The 22,239-nt window shown below is 44.8% G+C and overlaps 1 protein-coding gene across 1 annotated transcript in view; it reads left to right on the top strand.

Moving 5' to 3' along the window:
* Positions 1-22,239, top strand: part of Col6a6 (collagen type VI alpha 6 chain) — a 96,824-nt gene that overhangs the window by 58,329 nt on the left and 16,256 nt on the right. Inside the window, exons 24-32 of the mRNA XM_032909852.1 lie at positions 284-346; positions 1,404-1,454; positions 4,122-4,157; positions 5,048-5,110; positions 11,859-11,921; positions 13,229-13,264; positions 13,379-13,415; positions 16,020-16,031; positions 18,636-19,129. Coding sequence (XP_032765743.1) covers positions 284-346; positions 1,404-1,454; positions 4,122-4,157; positions 5,048-5,110; positions 11,859-11,921; positions 13,229-13,264; positions 13,379-13,415; positions 16,020-16,031; positions 18,636-19,129 — 855 coding nt within the window. The remainder of the gene's footprint in view (positions 1-283; positions 347-1,403; positions 1,455-4,121; positions 4,158-5,047; positions 5,111-11,858; positions 11,922-13,228; positions 13,265-13,378; positions 13,416-16,019; positions 16,032-18,635; positions 19,130-22,239) is intronic.

Genomic DNA, 22,239 nt, shown 5'->3' with positions numbered 1-22,239 from the left:
TATGTGGTATGCAAGCCTGGATACAAACCCATTGCTGTGCCATTGGACTTCGTTAAAATTGCCTGCCGCCATCATTTCTGATTTGCCACTACACAAACAACCTAACGAAAGTTGGACGTGGTGGTTCATACCTCTAGTCCTACCACTGAAGGGTCCTACCACTGAAGGGCTGCGGAAGGAGGACTTCCACAAAGTCAAAGCCAACCTGGGACTCGAGTTGAGATCCTGTCTCAGACAAACAAAGCAACCACTTCAGGGCCTGTCTCATTGTTCTGTTGAACAGGGAGAACCTGGAGACCTGGGGGAAAAGGGAGCTGCTGGCTTTCCAGGTCCTCGGGGCCTGCAGGTGGGTCAGTCTTCGCTTTTGATCTGTTCTTTGGAACCTTTTACTTCAGTAGTGTATCAGTTATTTTTCTCTGTGCTGTGACCAAATACCTGACAAGAAGTAAAAGCGAAGGCAAGCTTTATTTCGGCTTAGGGTTCAAGGGAGTTTGATCCGTTGTTGCAGAAAAGACAAATGGGCCGCGGGTGGGCCCCTGGTCACGTGGCGTCGGCTGCTAGGCAGCAGAGAATTCGCAGAAAGTGGGCTGGACTTTAAAACCTCAAGGTCTGCTCCTATTGGCCTACTTCCTCCATGGCTCCACCCTATGCAGATTCCGCAACCCTCCCCAAAAGTACCACCAGCTGGAGACCAAATGCTCAAACACATCACCTATAGGGGGACAATATTCATATCATAGCAAACAGATGTCTGCACTGCATCTCTGGGGAAGACCCCATCTCTGTCTAGCTTTATTGTGTCCTAGCTGTGATTGAGAGAGAGAGAGAGAGAGAGAGGCATCACAGTCACTTCTGATTGGTTCCTTGGTCAGCGTTTCCAAAGCGGCAGACATCATGGACATGATGCTCTTGAGATGGGATGGTAAAAGGAACTGAGTTCTTTCTCTATAGCATCCTCCCATGACCTCCTCTGATCTGCAGGACCCCCCTTATCAGAAATCATTCCACCCTTCCCCTTTGGCCCAGAGCTTTCTAACAAGCATGCAATTTGCAGGATTTGTTTGTTCAGTGAACTAAAAATAGATTGGAGTTGAAGTATTAACATACAGATGCTCTCCGAAGAGTTGATTCATAATGCTGCCTACTTTTACTGAAAGATGACGATGTACAGCATATTCTCTTGATTTTTTTCTTAACACCATATAGATGATGAGCTGTAATCGTCATTTCTATTGTACAGGGACTTTTAGTGCCCTCACCACGGTCCCTGGTACCCACCCAGCTAGAGGACCCTGCTTCCTAGTGGTTCCCGATAGACTCCAAAATCTATCACTCATGTCCTTCTGTAAATAAGCCCACCTCTCTGTAGTCTGGATGTGTGTGATTGGCTGCTTTGCTTACAGGGTGATGACGGCAGCCCGGGATATGGTAGCATTGGCCGCAAAGGGACAAAGGTAAGTTACACCCACGGAGGCCGGACCTGTTCCATTTGCTTTTGTTTAGCTCGCCATGGCGAAGAGAAAGAAGGCAATGCATAAAGCAGTCTGGTAAAATTCAAAATCTATTTTAACAGTTCACTATGGGGTGTGTGGTAGAGAACCACACCAGGGTTCTAGGCGCTGGTGAAAATTGAAAGTTGAAAGAGAAGCATCAGTGCTTTTCTGTGATTGGTGGGTAGAGCTTGAACTGCCGTGAATCTTAGCCGTCCTGTGTGTGGCTCTGCTTAAGAGGCGTCCACATTTTGTCTTCCGTTGTTATGGTTGCTTAAGTTATTAGTGAGATCTCTTTTATAGCATTTTTCTTAATGCATCTGTCCAAACAAAAATCTTAAAAACAAAAACGGATGGTTATCGTGTTACTGGATATGTAAATGGCTGAACATGAGTAAGCTGACTGAAGGCTGGTGATTCCGATATGCTAATAATAGAAATATCATCATAAGTGGCTGGGAAGATGGTTCTGTAAGTAAAACACTTGCCTTGCAAGCAAGAGTTTGCTTTGAATTTGGTCCCTAGAATCCATGTCAATAGCCAGATACGGTAGTGGGGGTTTGTAATCCACTGCTGCTGGGATGGGAGGCAGAGACAGATGGAGCTCCTGGCTAGTTAGTCAGACACACGTGGTAAAGGTCTAGGCCCGCCAGAGGTCCTGTCTCAAAATAAAGACCTAAGACACCTAAAGACCAATACCCAGGGTTCTTTCTCCTCTGCCTTCGTCTACATGTGCAAACCCACACAGCCCGTGTTTATATATGGGCATACAATCATCATGAAAAATACCCAATTATGCTCAGAAAACAAAAATATTTTTTAGAGACCCATAATAGCAATCTGAGTGATTCAGATTTGTCAGTTTGGTACTAGTAGAAGGGACCAGTGTACCGCTAGTGGGGCCCACAGGGGATGGTCCAGGATGGTGTTGGGAGGAAAAGCCTCCCTTGCTAAACATTTTTGAAAATTAAAACTCAAAAATGAGATGTTTTGGTAATGTCCATCAGAATGTAGGATAATCGCAAACATTAATAGCCCACAGAAAAGGAAATATTAAATAGCCTATGACATTGAATGTTAGACTCTATAAATTAAATACATATGAAGTTTGTTATAAAAATGTGTGAACATGGGGGAGTGGGTGAGCACACATATGTGCATGTGGAGGTCAGAGGTTAACATGGGGTGGGGTGAGGATCCTCCTTTAACCTGATCCACCTTATATTTTTGAGCCAGGATCTCTCTTTAAACACGGAGCTCTCTGATGGGCTGGGCTGGCCACCACTTCCCCTGGGGTGAGCCTGCCTCTATCCAATGGATCCAGGCTGCCAGGGATCTGATTTCCTTGCTTGCAGACCAAACGCTTTGTGCTGGAGCCATCTTCCCAGACTCCTCTTTAAAATTTGTACATAGAAATTTAAAGTATAAACTCAGAATATTCTTAGAAGAACCTTTACCCCATCATACCTAAAATGCATTTTTACAAAGCTAGAAGTTAATTAGGACAGGAGATGTGTTAGAGCTACAGGTAGGAAGATTTGGATAATTTTTCCTTTTGCCTTTTGAATTTTATGTGCTTAAGGTTTTTCTTTTTAAATCAGAATAAATCTTTTTTTTTTTTTTGGTAGATGAGTGATAATTAGAATTTGAGAAGTGGGAAGAAGATCAAGGGTTTGGTTGATGCAATCCGTATGTGTAAATTCAAAGTGTGCCCTTAACAGTGGCCATTAATAGGTATTCATCAAAAGCTTTAAAAGTTGTATAAAAAAAAAAAACAGTTTAGGGGCCAAGGGCTAGCTCTGTAAGAGTATTTTCCACGAAAGCAAGAGGACCTGAGTTCAAATCCCCGGCACCTGTGTAAATGCTAGCCACAGTATAAGGCTTTTAGCCCCAGCATAGCAGGTTGGGGTAGAGATGGCTGGGTCTTAGGAGATCACTGGCTGGCCTAACCAAAATGAGTTCCAGGTTCTGTGAAGGACCCAGTCTCAAAAACTAGGATGGTGAGTGTGTTAGACAAAGACAAAGTCCTCTGACTCTAATGTTCACACACACACACACACACACACACACACACACACACACACACACAGAGAGAGAGAGAGAGAGAGAGAGAGAGAGAGAGAGAGAGAGAGAGAGAGAGAGAAAAGATGGTTTATTTAAAATACACATTTCTCGTTAGGTTAGAGTAGGAAACGTCTTCCATGAGTCTTTGACCAAAGTAAGGTAAAAAAAGGACCTTAAGAGGAAAGGTCAAGCCTGGACTCTGTTTCAACTTTTAAAATTTTTCCATTGAAACCCATCTGAGAAAGGTCACTTGTCACTCAGAGACACAGCTAAGTGGCCCTCTTCTGTTACGTGCACTCAGATAAAACACAGGCCATTTATAATTACCTCACCCCTTTCTCCTTCAGCATTTTCTAGCTCTCATCTTAGATTGCTATCTTGTAAGTGTAGCCTATGAGTAGCTGAATTTAGAAACTGGAATTTGTTGCTCTGAGAGTGTTGCTTCATTTCCAGTGGGTTCACACCTTCCTTGATGCACAGTGTTAACATTAATGGTAGAGTTAAAGTCAATGTAAATTTCCTTGGGCCAGGTGTGTATGTATTGATTCCCTCTGTTGTTGATGGCAGGGGCAAGAAGGATTCCCCGGAGAGAGTGGACCAAAGGTATGTGCACTTCGCAGCCTTGAAAGAGTCAAGATGCTCCAGATCCAGGGGATGTATCTTAGGGCACTTAATGAGAAACAAATATTCTACCTCCGAGTAGGTAGCATAGGGGAGAAACAGATTGCCCCTACCAAGTTTTAATATGATCTGTTTGTTTAGGAGTAAGAACTTTCAAAATATTTCAAGTCTTTTTTAATAGGTAAAGGGAATAAGATAATCCTTTAAAAATTTTTTGCTTTTTATCATAGCTTAAGCAGTAGCTCTCAACCTTCCTAATGCTGTGACCCTTTAATACAGTTCCACAACGATATAATTATTTTATTTTCATGGCTACTTCATAACTGTAATTTTTCTATTATTATGAATCAAAATGTAAATATCTGGATTTTCTGGTGGTCTTACTCAACCCTGTGATAGGTTTGTTTGACTGCCCCCGCAAGGGGTTTGTGACCCACAGGTTGAGAACTATTGACTTAAAGAAAAGTAAAATGTAGGGAAAATAAACCCAGATGGTGAGATTTAGCATAGCTTGATTTTTTTTCCCCCTGGGATATTTAGAAAAACCGCCTGTCAGGTCACAAGTCAATGATGCTAATCTCTACCTCAATGCCTTCCGTTTCTCTGGAAAGTTTTACTGAACTCAGTGTTAGGCCTTGACATAAATAAGGTCAGAAGACCAAACAAAAGGAGTCCTTGGTTCTTGATGAAGCCTGAGTTCTGGTCAAGAAGAGAGTGGCGAGAGCTGCTGTGGAGAGAGCAACACAGACTTTGTTTTAATTAAAAGACAAAATGTATAAGACTTTGCATTGGAATCAATTTATAAACATAGATATGCCTCTCTGACATATGTATTTGATTTCAATAGTTTTAATTTTAATATATTCATTTAGGGTGATATTGGGGACCCTGGCGATCCAGGAGAGGCTGGTCCCAAGGGAGCCAGAGGCAAAACGGTAAGCTATCCAGAGGATAACTTTGGTTCATGTGTGTGTGTGTGTGTGTGTGTGTGTGTGTGTGTGTGTGTGTGTGTGCGTCTGTGTGGGAGAGGAGGAAAGAGACGAGTTGATTGATTATGTTCATGTGTATGATAAATGTGTGTGTACACACATGCCTATTGCATGGTCATGTATGTGTATATACAAACAGGGTCAGATACCAATGTTAAGTGGCTTTCTCAATCAATTGACATTTTTTGTTAATATTTAATAATAAAAAAAACCATTGTAAGTGTCTGTTTGCCCACGTATATCAAAGTGTGCTTGTGAACGCCCGCTGCCCACAGAAACCAGAAGAGGGCATCAGATCTGCAGCTGGAGTTACAAGTGGGTCATGGTCATGAGCGGCCAAGTGGCTGTCCAGGAACCAAATCCAGGTCCCAAGCAAGAGCAGCAAGTGTTCTTCACTGCTGAGCCATCTCTCTGCCACTGCCATCTTCGTGTCTAAGACAGGCTCTCTCACTGAACCCGATACCTACAAATTCAGCTAGACTTGCTGGCCAGCAAGCCCCTGGAATCCTCCTGCCTCTGCCTCCCTTGTTCTGGGGCCACCATATGCAGCTTTTAAATGGGTGTTGGAATTTATGTCAGTCACTCACCTTGTACAAGGAGCATATCCTTACCAGCCATCTCCTCAGCCGCTTTAGCAGATCCTCTTTCGGGTTACTGGTCATTAGAGTTGTTCCCCATTCTTAAAAAACAGACAAAGAAAATGTTTTGGTTAAAGGTCTGCTTGTGGGATGAAAAATGGATCTCTCATCTCCCAAGGCCACCAAGAAGGCAAAGAACTGTTTTTAGTGAACACATTTTCCCATTCTCTTGCCAGTGTACCATTTTTAACCCTTGGAAGCAAGAGTTTTTTAATCCAAAGAAGGTTTCTGTACTGACACAGTATGACCAGTTTATCCAGTCTTCCTAAAGACAGTGAAAACCGATATCCAATGACATCTTGTTAGGATTCTCAACGTTTTTGCTGAGCTACTTTTAATAAGGTGTTTATTTAAAGGTCCTAACATCACCTACTAGGTTTCTCCTGAGCTTTGAGATGTCCGAATGTGAAACTGAGTGTGTCTTTATTAGTTTGTGGGAGAATCAAGTATCACCTAATGCTTTATGTCACTTAAACACAACTTTTCAGGATGTCATAGCTCACCTTGGGTTACAGATGGTTAAAAATGTGACAGCCTACTCCTCGTACAAGTGTTAGAACGACATGTAAGAATCTCGAGTTTAAGGCTAGCCTGAGCTACATGGTGAGCCCATGTCTACAGAGAACAGAAGGGTAGAGAAAAAAAATTAAATGTTTGCAGTTGTTGATCCACTTTAGATTGTGTGTAAAGGAGATTTTATTGTAATGGGACATTCTCAAAGACAACTGTCTCTCAAAAGTCTGCCTCTTTTCCTTCTGAATCACCGTGACTGGGAAAACTGGTCTACCATCCTGTTCATGAACAAGAAGATCTTGGGGGAAAAAAACCCTATAGAAAAATATGCACTTGAGACAGCTTTCTGGTTTGTCTTTGTTGTGTTTATAACAAGATAAAGGGAGGGGGGATGTGTTCTATGGAGGTCTGGGGGAAGGGGGTGCCTCAGCAGGCCCATGCTGAGACACCCCCCCTCCCAGGGGCCAGCCACACAACAGTATAGTATAGAATGGAGTTTATTCAGGGCATGGGGAGGGGAGTTAAGAGGGTAGTAGGGCAGAGTAAGAGAAAGAGAAATAGAAGAGTAGAAGAGGAAAGGAGTAGAGGAGTAGAGAGAGGCCAGCCATGAGCACATGGAGAGAAGGAGGGAAGGGAATGGGGAGAGAGGGGACAAATGGGGAAGAGGGTAAGAGCAAGAGAGGGCAAGAGAGTGAGGAGGGGGCAAGCAGCCCCTTTTATAGTGAGTCAGGCATACCTGGCAGTTGCCAGTAACTGTGGGGGCGGAGCTTAGACAGAATGCGAACAGTCTTCATAGTGAATTTTACTGTGATCTAGTTTTTCTCTACAAACTGAAACAGGAACTTTATGTGTAGGCCTCATGTTTGGAGGTCATAAGGCTTCACCACAAGGAGTGTCCCCTTCATCCTGCTGCTCCCAAGGGAGCTGCTTCTAGCTGTAACGCTTGTGTTTTCAGATGGCAATCCCTTTATCATTTTGCCCTCAGCAATGACAAAGATGAATATAATTAGGAAAATAATTGGGAAAGGCTTTCAAGCTAGTCCAGATGTCATCTGCATTGAGACATCTCTGGATCGTTTCCCCTTGGCTTGTTAGTGGAGTGGTTTAACTTGCACACCAACCGCATGCTAACAAGTTCAGCCATTCGCTGGGCCCTCCCTACGATGCTCCATTCATCAGTCTTTAGTGCACTTAACTGATGGGAAACATACAGGCTTGGTGTCTTGACCTCTGGAGATGTGTTTTTGTTCCTTCTTTGTTCTCTATGTTGGACTGTTGTAACTTTCTGGTTTCTCCCCCTCTAACTGCTCCATCCCACTCCTTGACATGAGTAATATTTGGATTTGAAATTGAAGTTTAAACAGTGAAAATGTCCAGGTTTTCCCCTGGAAGAGCAGCTGTTTTCTCTGGAAAGATTCAGCCTTAAATTATGAATGTCTTTTCAAGTCTCTCGGAATTATTCAAGTCTTAGCTTGAGTTCACTGAGTTATAGATTTTTAAATCTATAAACCTGCTTTATCTGTGCGCATATGTGTATTTGTATGTATATTTTAAAAAAGAACCAAAAGAACCCAAAATCTTTGAACAGGTTTCATGCAGGGATGTAGGACTATTGCCATCTGGAGCTGGGGAGCCTTCATGGGGAGGCTGCCCGTGGGTGGTGTAGTGTTTAACTACATGCTCGGAGCCTGGCATTGGATTCCAGTACTACCCAACCTCCTTCCCTAGTTAGAGCCACCAGCTATGTCTCCACTCGCTGCCATGTAGGGCGGCAAGCCCTCTCTCCAGGGCACTGCTGTTGAGTCAGGCAGCATCTTATATTTCTTTACTTTAAATGGCTTTTATCTGTCACCTTAAAAAATAAATTTAAAAAGGCGACCCCAGGCTGTAGCCACGGTTCACTGGTAGAGCATCTGTCTGACGTGTCCACACCCCTCAGCACAAAACAGAAAATGATGATCGATCCCATCCCCTCTCCATCTTCCTCCTGCTTCCTTGCCTTTGAAAGCTTCGTTCATCCCAGGAGATGGTCTTGGAATTGAAAGTCTGTTTGCAATCCCTGAAGACGTTTGCATATGCAGCAGGCACAACCTGAGCGGCTCTATCTGGTTTCCCTGTGGCCTCCTGTTCATACCGATACTGTTCTGCAGGGACCCTGCCTCTCTCTGGCTGTGAAGTCTCTACTCCACCCGTGCCAGGACTCTCTGTCTCCCTCCCACTCCCACGCCCACCTGGATTTCCCATCATGGAGATCTCTGCCAGGAACCTTGTATTCATTACTTTTCTTATCACTGTGGTAAAGTATTTCACACAAACACACTAAAGGGAAAGAAAGGTTCATTTTGGCTTCCAGAATCAGAGGGGTCAGTCCATGGTCATTCGGTTCATGTTTTGGGGCTTGTGGGCAGAACGCGGTCATGGTGGGGAACAGACTGGAGGCGGTGTAAGTTTTAAGGCATATCTTTGGGTGACTTAACTCCTTCAGCTACACTCCACTTCCTAAAGCTTCTAAAACATCCTAGATAGGGCCAGCCTCTGGACACCAAGAGTTCAGCACATAAGCGGGTGTGAGGGGAGTTTCGTATGTAAACCCTAACAAGCAGATAAGAGGAAGCAGGCACCTGGAAGGTTTGATGATACAGTGAACATCTGAAAACGACTTCTATTGCCTCCAGATGTGTCAATAGTGTGGCGAGTGCACAGCTCTGGGTTGGAATTTCTTCCTTGGAATATTTTAAGTGATTATGTTTTCCATTATTTCTGGCGGCTTTTGTTGCTTTGGGAAGTCCAAGGCTATTCCGATTCCTATAAACCAGTGTTTTCTCTCTGGAACCCCATTGGATCACCTCTTAGGTCTGCCATGGGCTTTGTTACTGGGCCTATGGTCTATCCCCTCCCCCTACCCCCACACACACACTTTCCTGAGAATTAGCAGGTCCCTTGACCCTGAAAATGTGGGCCATTTAGTTCTAGGAAATGCTTATTATTTTGTTGACTTTTGATCTTCCCCTGCCATGCCCTCTACTCTGTATATATGAAATATCTATCATTCAGTATAATAGAGTTCCTTAGTTTATTCTGTATTGTATTTATTTTATAAGTATAACCTCTCTCTCATGAGCTCCTTTCTGGGAAGGTATCTTGATTTTATTTTTAATTTATGTCCCATACTTTGCCTTTGAAGAGCTGGTTGCCAGACACCTGACTGTTCTTTTCCCATAGTATACCGCTCTCGTTTCATGGCTGAAGCATCCTATCCCTCTGAGGATATAAGTGAATATTTTTAGGTCCTCCGTCCAACACAGTCAGTTTCCTCCAGGTTTTCCTCCTGTCTTGATGTTCATCTCTCCTGTGTCTCAAGGATGAGTGGTGCATTCACGTTGAGAATGGAGTACAGAAGGTCTGATTGGAAACCCGGAAGTCAGGATGGATTCGCCTCACGGAGAGCGATCCGCTGGACCTACGTTTAGCAGCCCACACACTCTCAGTACTCCTTCTTCTACTCAGATTTCCCTCTGAAAATGCCTTCTACCCCTTTCTAGCGTACAGATCCTGATGCCAGTTTAGAAGGCACAGGCAACGAGAGCGGAAGGCTCAGACTCGATGTGCGTCTTTGCGTTTGGCCTCCCGGTTCAGTGTGGTAGCATTCGTCTCCAGCCCTGAGGAGAGTCCTACCCCTGACTTACCTTTGTTTTTTTTGCTAGTGGGGAAAAGGGCATCCGACTACCTGGGTTAGTGGTCCCCGCTAATGCTGCTTATTTAGCTCTCTCCACTTCACCTCTGCTTCTGGGGGCATCCGGCCCCGATAGAGCCTGAGCCCTCTGGGAACACGTGATGCCCAACATGGTGGTCCTTTGATTTCCCTCGGGCTGGCTCGGGACTCAGACTCCTCAGCTCTGCCAGATCACCTCACAGAAGACGACGCCTAGACAGCTGCCTTCCAGGCTCCAAACACTGAGGCTTCCTCTTTCCTTGCACTGTTGATTTTTACTTTAAAATCTTGTCTGTCTTTCTTTCTTTCCCTTGAAGGGAAACATGTCTCTTAAATAAAGTGAGGTCATTCCACGGTGTTTTTCAGTACTGTCCGTGTCCTTTGGGCACTGGAAGGACATCAGTGATTCTTAACTTCTCTATAGGTGGTACTTTTCAAATTAACCTTTAGATAACTTTACTTATTACCGTAAAGGTTATAAATACTGTAGCATTAAAATGTGTCTGTCTGTCTGTCTGTCTGTCTGTCTGTGAGTATGTGTGTATGAACTCAGGTGCCTACAGAGGCCAGGAAAGGGATCCAGATCCCCTGGAGCTGGAGTTACAGGCGTGAACCTCTTGACATGGGTATGAGGGACCGAACTTGGGTCCTGTGGGAAAGTAAGAGGTGATTTTAACCACTGGAACATCTGTATAGCCCTCTCCTCCCATGGCATTTTGAGTGAAGAAAACAATACTGTTTCTTAAACAACAAGCTCACAAGCAACCCTAAATCCTAGCTTTTACTGAGAAAAACTGTACAGTTAAATGTGCGTAGAAAAATTTCTTACACACAGCAGACAGACAACTGTTGTTTTGTTACTATTGCCATTTTGCCCTTTCATTACAGAGATTTCCAGCCAACCATTGACTGTTTTCATTGTTGGAAATTGTGTGGGTTTGGTTTGGTTTGGTTTTGTTCATGGATTTTGTGACACAGCATATGATCACAATTTTGTATGCATGTTTTTCAATTTAGTTACCTTCATGTTCTTAGGAAGACCACCTTATCTTAATCCAACAAAATTCAAAATTCTAGTCTTAGTAATCTTCACTAATAATCAGAATTGTAGGGGCTGGGGATTTAGCTCAGTGGTAGAGCGCTTACCTTGGAAGCGCAAGGCCCTGGGTTCGGTCCCCAGCTCCAAAAAAAAGAACCAAAAAAATAATAATAATCAGAATTGTATATACATGTGTGTATATATGTATGTATCTGAACACACATATATATTCTATGTGCATATATATGCATATATTTATGTCATAATAGCATTGTTAGCAACATCAAACTTGCCAACGGCAAGGAACCAATTGAATATACATCACGGTGTATCCACATAGCCATGAAGTACCATGAAAAGTGACTTTGTGTGTAAGAATATTTAGTTCACAAGTATATAAATTAAAAGGTAGCAGGGATACAGGCATGGTTGTACATAACTGTCATCCCAAAATTTGGGAAACAGAGGCAGGAGGATCATGAATTGGAGGCCAGTCAGAAACATACAGGAAGATCCTCTTTAAAAGAAACAAAACCAAAACAGAGGAATCAGCAAAAAGTATGGTACATATCAGTTTTTAAAAAGATACAAGAAAAGAGTGGGGGGGTGAAGTAGTATTTTAAGAACAAATTGATTGTTGTCCCTTCATGTATTTTAGAAATCTATCCATTTTCTAAAATGAATTTTTTTACTTTGATACCTTTGAAATAATGTCAATATTTTAAATTTGAATTTAAACCACTCACACATAATATAAAATATGACTTTAAGGTGACTTAATTCTGCTTTGAGGTATCTGCTGGGATTCCAGGAGAGCCAGGATCCCCCGGGGAGCCAGGACCCCCTGGACGGAAGGTAAGTGGAAATATTCCCTGTGAGATCTTTACACTTCAGAGCTCAGGGCACGGGCCTGCCACTTTGCTGGTGCACACACCTTCTGCCTCTGCTGCCTGGCCACATATTTCACTATTCTGTGAGCTCTAGAAAATGGAGCCGATTAGATCTATCACAAGGGAAGGAAGAAAGGGAGCGTGGAAGGGGAAAATCAGGCCAAAATGAGGTTCTCTTCCAAAATATTTTCTTTTATATTGATTTATTTGGGAAATGGCACATTGTAGGGGGCAGAGAATGAATTCAGGAGTCAGTTCTCTCCTCCCACCATGTGTGTCCTGGTGACTGAACTCAGGTCACCAGGCTTGCTGACGACACCCTTACCTACCGAGCAGCCTCGGCAGCCTGAGATTTCGCACTCTTCAGAAGTGAGTTTGGTTATCCACCCAGTCATTGCCTGTATCCTACATTAGCAAGTGTTCAGTGAAAGAAGTGTGCATGCGTGTGTGCACACATGTGTATGTGTGTGTGCGCACGTATGTGTGCACATGTGTATGTGCAGTGTGTGTGTGTGTGCGTGCACGCACGCATGGACGTGTGTGAAGGGATGAGCAGTGTGTGTGGTTGAAGTTGTGTTCCTGTGGAACATAATCTGGAGACTGCGTGGGGCACCACTGCATATTTCTTTCAGTGTTTCTGTTTGAGAGAAGCCAAGACTCTTCCTGTTCTAGTATGGGGCTGTGAAAAAAAAAAAGGCCAAGTCAGCTTTGTTCTTTCCACTCTGTGACCCCTCCTGAATGCCCCCAGACATAAACACGTTCATATTCACTCATTTGGAGAAAGACGCTGAGTGAGAGTGTCCGGTGTTTGAGGCTGAGCTGACCCCTTCATCCATCAGCTGAGGATAGGAATGGTCTAGGTTCAGTTTTGGCTGCTGGATCACAGTGGAGACGTAATATCAGGTGGGAGCTTCCCAGACTTGGTCACAGGAGAGGCAGCTGGGAACAGATGGTCTCAACCTTTGCTCATTGCAAGCTGAGCACCTGCTCCAGGGCTCTGTGGGTCTCCATCAGGTGGGCAGCTCCATCAGGTTCTGGGCATCTCGGCCGGGATTGGAGGAAAGCGGCCTTGAAGGTTTATGCGCATGTGCGTACCACCTCAATGGCGTCTTTCACGAGGCAGTGCATGTCCTACCTGTATTCTTCGCTCCCTTTAACTTCAGAGGAGTAAACCCTTTTCAAAGGATTCCCAGGGCAGTGTTGGTATGCATCCTGGCTACTGAGGTGTAAGTCTACAGCCATAAAACAGATTTTGCTTATTTCCTTTCCTAGGGCATGAAAGGAGCCCGAGGACTGGCTTCATTTTCCGTATGTATCTCCTGTTGCATCAGGGCACGCTGAGCGTGCCGTTAAACTTTATTTATACACTTCATGACCCAGAGATGTTGGTTAATCCTCCGTGTTTTATTTTTTGAACTGCAGACATGTGACCTCATTCAGTATGTGCGGGAACACAGTCGTAAGTACCCCTGCTGAAAACGATCCCCCTACCCCACCTCCAATCTGTCAGAAGGAAGTTAGCAAAGTGTGCCCTCAGGACAGATGCGATTGGCCAACCAGGCTCTTCAGATTAGAGACGTCATGGGTGAAGTTTGAGTCCACAGGGAGATGGAGGTACCTAGTATATCAACTCCCCTCTCTGTGCCAGAATGTGTGTGTTGGGACCTCTTCCCAGCGTGGTGCGGCCTTGTACGCTGTGGGCTTTAAACCTGGAGCAGATCAGTGGAGTTTGGACGGTTGTTAGTGTCAGACGGTTTTGACAGGACTGAGGTCGGCAGTGGAAAGCGGCAGCTTTGTTAATGTGGCCCGGTGCGTGGAAGCCCTGACTCTTCTTTATGCTCTACTACTCTTTCCCTGGAATGACTGACTGGAAATTTTAGAGTAACACTTCACTCCACCAATAATTTTCTCTTCTCTCAAAAAATGTAAAAATCGAAAAGGTACTCAGATTTGGCAAAAGCGCTTCTGAATTTGAGACCCTCAGGACAGGGCGTGACCCTTAATGTCGTAAATATCAACTGGCGTTAGAAGTCTGTATTTATACTCACCTGCGCTGTGTGGAACATTGGTTTGAATATGTATAATACTTCCTAAGTAAATGTAGCGACTGAAAGGAAGAGTTCGAAGTTTCTTCAAGGCATTTTTGGGAGAAAACCCAGATAAAGCAGAGCCCATTTCTTATAGAGGGCAATACTTCTAGTGACACAGAACTTAAAAAAACACGAACAAACAAAATCCCCAAACCCTATCTGTTTTGTATATGCGGATGTGTGTACGCTCCTTAGTGTACTGGGGCACATGCACATGGAGGTCAGAAGACGGCATCAGATCCCTTAGGCTGGAGTTACAGAGGGTTGCAAGCTACCGTGTAGCTGGAAATTAAACCTAGGTCCTCTCCAAGAGCAGCAAGTGCTCCTGACCACTGAGCTCTCTCTGCAGGCCCAGAGACACAGACTTTAATGGCTCTAGAAGCCATTGAGCTGCTCAGGACTCTGACTTTCCCATGACAGAAAGACAACACAGGTGGGAATCCACGCCTGTACCTTGAGCCTGTGGAGAAGGGCCATCCCGAGGTTGAATTAGCATACTAGGTTTCCACCTGACATGTAAGCCAAGTGACAAGCACTGAGGAGCCCTTCAAACTGTGAGGGTCCTACCCAGCACATCTGTCCCAAAGTACACACAATTGTTTCAGAAGTATGAATTGGAACACAAACGGAGTTAATAACTTCTGTGTATTTTACAAAAGCACACAACCATGTGAATGTGGTCAGGGCTTCCTCAGGCCTGGCCTTGCAGGGGAAGGGACATCTGCAAACTAGTGGCCAGAAGCAGCACTGCCCAACGGGACAGTCTACCATGGTAGAGGGTGTCCCCCTGCATCCTTCAGCAGTCTAGCTGCCTGGCATGTGTGGCTTTGAACACTAAAGAGAATCTCACTGAGAAGCTACATTTTTGCATCCAATTATTTGAAGTGTGAACCACTACCCCTGGCCTGTGGCTATGCAGTGTGGCCCAGCCAATGTTTATTTCTTCTGGAGTACATCTCTCACTTCTAATTATGATACACAAATATGTCCAGACCCAGGGGGACCCCTCCCAGACGCCCAAACATTTTGATTGCCGACATAATGTCACATGTGGAAAAGGTCACATCTGCCCTCAACGTGACAAGCTGCAGCCAAAACATTGGGCACACGAAACACAGTGTATAAACTCACCTTCAGTGTATAGACTCCTGTCTATCCCCAGGAGATCTCGTACGTATATATGTAAATATCCCAAGCTGAAAAAAATCTGAAATCAGGAATACTAGCAGTCCCAGCCTTTCAGACAAGAGAAACTCAACCCATGCAGACACCATATGTACATATAGACACACTTACATAGACATACACACACATATATGCATATATCCATCCGCACATATGTGTACATACTTGAGCTTAGGATGTAGGTCCCTGGTGGGCTCAGTTCCCAGCGCTGCAGAAAACAAGAGTAAAGGTAAGATCCAGGCCTTTGGGGTTGAGGCTGTAACACAGTGGTACAGTCCTTAGCTAATCAGGAGAAAGTGACACAGGCCTTGACTTGGTCCCCTCCTCCTCTATGCCTCCTCACAAAAAAAAAAAAAAAATCAAACAACCAAACACACATGTGTGCATGCATGTATGTATATGTGCATGTATGCACGCATGTATGCACATACAGTTGGCATCTATAGATATAGGAGAAATGATAGCAGTCAGGACCATCTAACTTCCCAAATTGAGCTCAGCTCCTGCTACATCATGCTCCCTCTCAGACAGAGGAGAGGGTCTCCACGTCCCACAGCTGGCCCCAGGGTGCCAATGTATGGCTACATGTTGTCCCTCTTCCCCCGTTCCTCTACCCCGGATGGAACCCTGCTGTTCCATGATGTGGGTCACAGTCTATGTTCTCCAGACTGTCTGTTGCCTTGAGTGTTGGGTGGATATGGCCCCACCGCTCTGGTTTTCCCAAACAGTTTAGAACCCTGGTGTCCTACCAAGTATAATAACCCCGTCTCCTTTGTTCTTCCTCACAGCTGTCAGACACGGTGAGTGATCTTCATCTACCTCACGCTTTACTCACAAAGACAAGATCAAGCCTGGTGATGAGAGAAACTGGACCTGGCCTTCCTTTGCTCACACTCAGAGCACACGCATGGGCTCTAAGGACTCAGCAGCTGTAGCTGAGTTTCACCCCCATTTCCCCATCCAACCGCGAGCCCGTTTGTTATGAAGCATAGGCTAATGACATGTATCATCATTCACCCACCTGACTTTAAAATATCCTTCCTCCCTCCTCCCACTTTCTCTCTCATCTCTCCTCAGTCCTCTCCCAATCTCTCTTTCCACTCCGTCTCTCCCTTTCTCTCTCCCCATCTCTGTCATGTCTCCTCCATAGTTCCTTGATGAGGATGCAGAAGGCAGAATGAGAATCAGATAAAGTGAGAGAGATGTGCAATGGAGATGATGCTGGGACCTAGGTAGCTCGTGCTTAATGGTAATCGCCAGCCTGCCTCAGTGGCTTTTAGTCTCTCTCTTTATATATTTTACCAATGCTTAATACATGGTACATTTGTAACAGCATAATATAGACACCTGGATACACACACACACCCTTACTATATGAATTCCCCAGCCTTTGCCCTCTGCTAACTCAGTCCTTTAGTAAGGATTTATCGAAAGCCTCCTGTGATCTTGTCTCTTGTTTCGAGCTGGGGACAGGGTTGACAGCAGACAAGATCCATCATACATTTCCACTCTCGTGGAGACTCCAGATAAAGAGACGAATTCAGAATCTGAGATCAAGCTCAGGCAGCCCTGAGATGGAGTAATGTCAGGAGCAGGGGTGGAGACTTTTTGGACCAGGGCTCCTCCCTGAAGCAGCGAACTCGGAGTCAGGACTAAAGGAGCCTCAGTTTTCTAAGTGTAAGGCAAGAAATCCAAATACCAGAGCTGTGAGCAGAGGAGCGGACATAGGCATTCCCTAGAAAGCAACAGAGCCCAGTGTCCCTGCGATGCAGTGTAGGAGAGATTAGCATGTTAAAAACAAAGGAGGTGGAGCTAGAAGCTGCATCAAGCTGGGTAGGTGGACTTCCATTCATAATGCCACACGGAAAGAAAGATCACTTGTTCTCCCTCACAGCCTGTCATACGTGTGTAAGCGAAGGTAAGTGTGGGTGCAGCACACCATGTCGAGGGGCGACCAGGAAAGGGTAAATATCGGTGGTGAGGAAGGGCGAGGTGCAGGTGAAGAGCCCAAGCCATGAAAGAGGAAGTAAAGCTGATTGCTTATCTAGGCTTCACCGTGTTGTAGACTCCTTGGGTTTTCTTGTGGGTAAGTGGATAAAAATGTACTCGTCAGAGAGACTGTGAAATCCGCTGTGGAGTGGCTGTTCTAGCTGTGTAAAAAGTTCGCCCAGAAGTATCAACTTTGGATCTGTTTAAACTCATAATCGTTTATTTCAAGTAACTTTCGAATCACGTCTCAATTACTGATAAGCCAGAGAATGAAGTAGGGTGCGGGTAGGTAGATGGAGACACCACCTGCCTGCTGTTAGGCAGAAGCCGTCAGCTCGAACTCTGCACTCTGCGGAGACCTTGGGCTCCTGGAAACCGCATGCTGGGTTTGAGGCTATGTTTCAAATTAACCCTGAAGTGTTTTGTTTTGTTTTTTCTTTGAAAACTAAAACTTTTTCTGTGTTTTCAGGCTGCACTGTTAACCCCTTCTTCCCTGTGTCCCTAAATTATACCAGCGTCATTACTGGTTTTGTACCGTATACCATCAAACACAAAGCTAGAAGCATCAAGTCCACACTTAGTTAGGATTCACCTTTTAATTGTAAAATCAACATTCCCTTCATTTTTGAAAAAAATTCTGCTCACCCCACTGATTAGACTCAGGGGCTAACAAATTATGTTCCCATCTCCGCTGAGATGAACGGATTCAGCATTAGCATGCACTACAACTGGCCATGGAGTTATTCCTTTTGTCTGTGGAACTCTAGTTCAGGATGACCTAGAACTTCTGGCCCTCCTGGCTCTACCATTCAAGTGTGTGTGTATAGGCATATGCTACTATATCTGTTTTCTGTGGTGCCGGGGATTAAACCCAGGGCTTTGCACAGGCCAGACGAGTAACACACTGACTGTGCTACATCCCTAGTCTCTTAGCCTCCATTTCTTTTTAATTATAAAAGAATTCCTGACAGCCATCCCTTTAAAGTCCTTTTCCCCTTGTTTTTATCCTCATTAAGTGAAAAGAATTTATGTTTCAACATGATTCAAGTACAGATGCAAACGACCATGCCTCTAAGCCAGCTTCTGCAGGGTTAAGGACACTTCCCAAACAGGTTCTACCATTTAGAAGGGATTGGGTAATTAATTTACGCGCTTAATCCCTAATCATGTTGATTTTAGACTGTTTTCTTTTCTGCTCATCCCAGCGGAGCATATAGCCAGCTTTTAAAACAGCCATTTTAATGATTCAAGATGTAAACATTTAATATTTTATATGCTTTAATATTTGGGTTATTAATTATTCAGTGCTTAAATATTTGAACACTTAGCATTTAAAATGATTTTGCTTTCCATGTATTGCTTTTAGGCAAACATTCTACAGGACAGGAGGCATGTTTTTTTCTTTTGTCTTTCAGAAAAACCTGAGTGCCCAGTGCATCCAACTGAGTTGGTGTTTGTCCTGGACCAGTCCCGGGATGTCACGGAGCAGGACTTTGAGCGGATGAAGGGAATGATGGTCTCCTTAGTTAGGGACATCAAAGTTAGGGAAGCCAGCTGCCCCGTGGGTGCCCGCGTTGCCATCCTAGCCTACAACTCCCACACCAGGCACCTCATCCGCTTCTCGGATGCCTACAGGAAGGACCAGCTGCTCAGGGAAATTAAAGCTCTTCCTTACGAGAAATCCTCCGACAGCAGGGAGATCGGCAAAGCCATGAGGTTTATCTCCAGGAATGTCTTCAAGAGAACCCTCCCAGGGGCTCATGTGAGAAGAATCGCCACGTTCTTTAGCAGTGGCCAGTCAGCCGATGTCCAGTCCATTACCACAGCTGCCATGGAGTTCAGTGCCCTGGACATCATACCAGTGGTGATTGCATTCAGCAACGTGCCCTCGGTCAAGCGAGCCTTTTCGGTAAGCATTGCCTAAAACACTTTTTGTTCACGTCCATCACCAATATTCAGAAAGCCCGTAAGAAAATATATAGCTACACTTTCTTGCCTTCAGCACAAGGTCATTCCAGTTAGCGAAATACAATGGTGGGTGCTTCATTGCTACTTGCCAAGCACTGGATAAGCTATGTGATCATTTTCCTGTTGAATTCTCACAACTACTGTGCAAAGATAGAGATGGGTTTTTTCTCATTTCATAGATGAAAAGGCTGAGCCCAGACAAGGCCAGCTTCTGGTCCAGGTTCCGCAGCTGCCCCATGGCGATGTTAGGGTTTGATACTCAGTTTGCTTTGCCACGGCTTCCCTGGCTCTTACTGTGTGACCTCTGGCTCCAAAGATGCTAAAATTAGGAGCTCAGTAAACAGGTATGAGCATCCAAGAGATGATCATGATAGTGGTCATTGCTGGGTGTTTTTCAAAAGTTAGCTAATTAGGTGTGGGGGCACACTCTTGTAACCCCAACACTTGGAAAGCAGAAGTCTGAGAACCAGGAGTTTGGGGGCACCCTTACCTACCTGGTAAGTTCAAGGCTGAGTTGGGGCCATGTGAAAATCTGTCTCAAAACGTAAGCTGTGGCTCTGTGGAAGTAAAGTGCATCAGGTCCCCAGCACCCATATGAAGGCTAAGCATGAATGTGAGCCCAGCGTGGGGCAGTGACAGATGGCTCCCTAGAACTTACTGGCCAGCCAGCCCGAAGGAACTCTAGGTTCAGCTGCCTCTATCTCAAAAATTAATGTAGAGAGTGACTGAGAAAAGACATCTGGACAACAATATTTGGCTTCCCCATGCATGTCACATGCATGTACAAATGCACAAAAGAACACATCCATGTATCACACAGCCACATAGAAGCAAAGTAAATAAACAAATAGCTGATTTTAAAAAAAAAAACAAAACTCCAGTTATGTAAAGGTCCCCACTTTATAAAAGAAAAGCCATTCCAACTAAATGTCCTTAGATTAAGGATCAAACCTAACATGTAGCATCCCTCAGTGAACCACCAGGGATGGAGACATCCTCATAGAGTGTAGAGCTTCACAACTCTCCATTCTTCAATGCAAAAGACTCACTGGCCCCAGCAAGGCATCCTTCCAGTAGGTGCTGTTCCAGCATGATGTTGGGTTCCCTGTTCATGGAGAGCTCCGGACAGCAGTACGAGAGCGTTGGGAAATAAGTCTGGCAGTTCATGTAAAGAGTAAGTGGTGTAATGCTGTGCCTCAGGACCCAGACCATTCTAGCAAGCACAAGGATGATTAGCTTGGCTTTTTTCAATAGCTTGATGTTGTTTAATACTAATGGGTCCAGGGTGGCACAGGAGATGGAATGGCTGTTAGCATCAGTGGACTCAGAATTATGTTAACGAAAAAAGGCTGATTCGTCCAAAGGATACTGTAGGTAGATTAGAAAAGGCTGTGGCTGGGCCATGTAGACGGAGCCTGGAAATCCTGCAAGTGATTTTGGTGAAAGAGTCCTTGCAAGGTTAGTCATAAACAAAGGATAATTTCATATCCTGATGATATGAACACTTGGTGGTATTTGTGACAGGCACTTTAAACTGACAGTTCTCCATCCACTCAGAAAGTACACAAACAGAGCACAGTGTACAAAAGGTATTGTGGTTTGGGGTTAGGTGTTTTGGTTTGGAGTTTGGGTGTTTTGGTTTGGAGTTTATCAACTTTTCAGTGTTAACATCCACGAAGACAGGTGAGGTGAATCTAGTTTCTTGATTCTACCTAAATTGTCTTTTTAAGTAAAGCTCAGTTTTAAAACGTTGAGCCCCGTGGGGTAGGGAGACGGCCCAGTAGTGAAGCACTTTGCCTGAGGTCTAGAGTTTGAGTCTCCAGAATCCATGTAAGCTCAGTGCAGTCATGAGTCTGCAATCCCAGCACCCCTACACAGGGATGGCGGCGGAGAGAATCCCCAGAAGCTCGTGGGCCAGCCTGAAGCACACAGCAGTGAACACCCCCTGCCTCACACACTGTGGAAGACACCACCCAGTGCTGCCCTCTGACATGTGGAGAATATGCAAAGCTGCTGCTGCTGCTTCCTCCCCTCCCCCTCTTCTCTTCCTCCTCCTCATCCTCTCTTCCACTTCCTCCTCCTCCTTTCTTCTTTCTCCTTCTTCCTCTTGTTCCTCTTCTTCCTCCTCTTCTTTCTTCTTCCTCCTCCTCCTCGTGTGTGTGTGTGTGTGTGTGTGTGTGTGTGTGTGTGTGTGTGTGAGTGTGTGTTGAGACAGGGTTTCTCTGTGCAATGCTGACTATCCTAGATCACAGAGATCAGCCTGCTTCTGCCATCAGAAGCCTGGGGTTAAAGGCATGCACTACCAAGCCCAGTCCCACACAAAGATTCTTAACATTTTTATTATTAATTTAAAAACAGCCACAAACCTTATAAATCTGGGGAGCAGCAAGTGAAGAATGGGTCCTAGGTTGATTATGGTGTCACATGTTGGGCTCTGAAGCTTTAAGGAGGAGCTGGAGGTCCCTAAGCCCACTCTGCCCTTGAGGGGCTTAGGCTTGCTATCTAGGGGAGCTTTAAACAGAGGCAAGCATGCCAACTGGTTAGAGCCAGATTCCGGACGTGGTGACCGGAAAGTCACTTTGCTCTATTTCTGCCTTTTTGGTTCTGTGATCATTTTTATTCCCTGTGCCTTCCCTGGACTTTAAACTCTTAGTTGTTATCATTATTATTCTGTGGTTGTTGGTTTGGTTTGGGAGAGGGAGGATTGGGAGGTCATTTTGTTTTGGGGATTATGTATCCCCAGCTGGCCTAGAACTCTCAGAGATCTGCCTGCCCTGCCTCCTGAGTACCTTGACATTATTAAAATTTTCCTTTAAGAACAGAACCCAAACTCAAGTAACATGAGGGTCATATTTTAAAACATCCTTCTCACTTATCACAGTTTGTCTAAATCTCAGTTCAGCTGAGAGCTAAAAAGGCCTGGCTGAAATCTGGTAACTGCAGTTATCCCTGTGTCAGCTCTAAAGCCCAGATCACCCTTGGGTGCTGTGACAAAACACCGTGGCCAAAAGCAACTTGCAAGGAACACATTTATCCTGTTCACAGTTTCAC

Source organism: Rattus rattus, chromosome 8 (genome assembly GCF_011064425.1).
Source record: "Rattus rattus isolate New Zealand chromosome 8, Rrattus_CSIRO_v1, whole genome shotgun sequence".
NCBI lineage: Eukaryota > Metazoa > Chordata > Mammalia > Rodentia > Muridae > Rattus > Rattus rattus.
The sequence above is the reverse complement of the archived record's forward strand: the minus strand, read 5'-3'. Positions and strand labels throughout refer to the sequence as shown.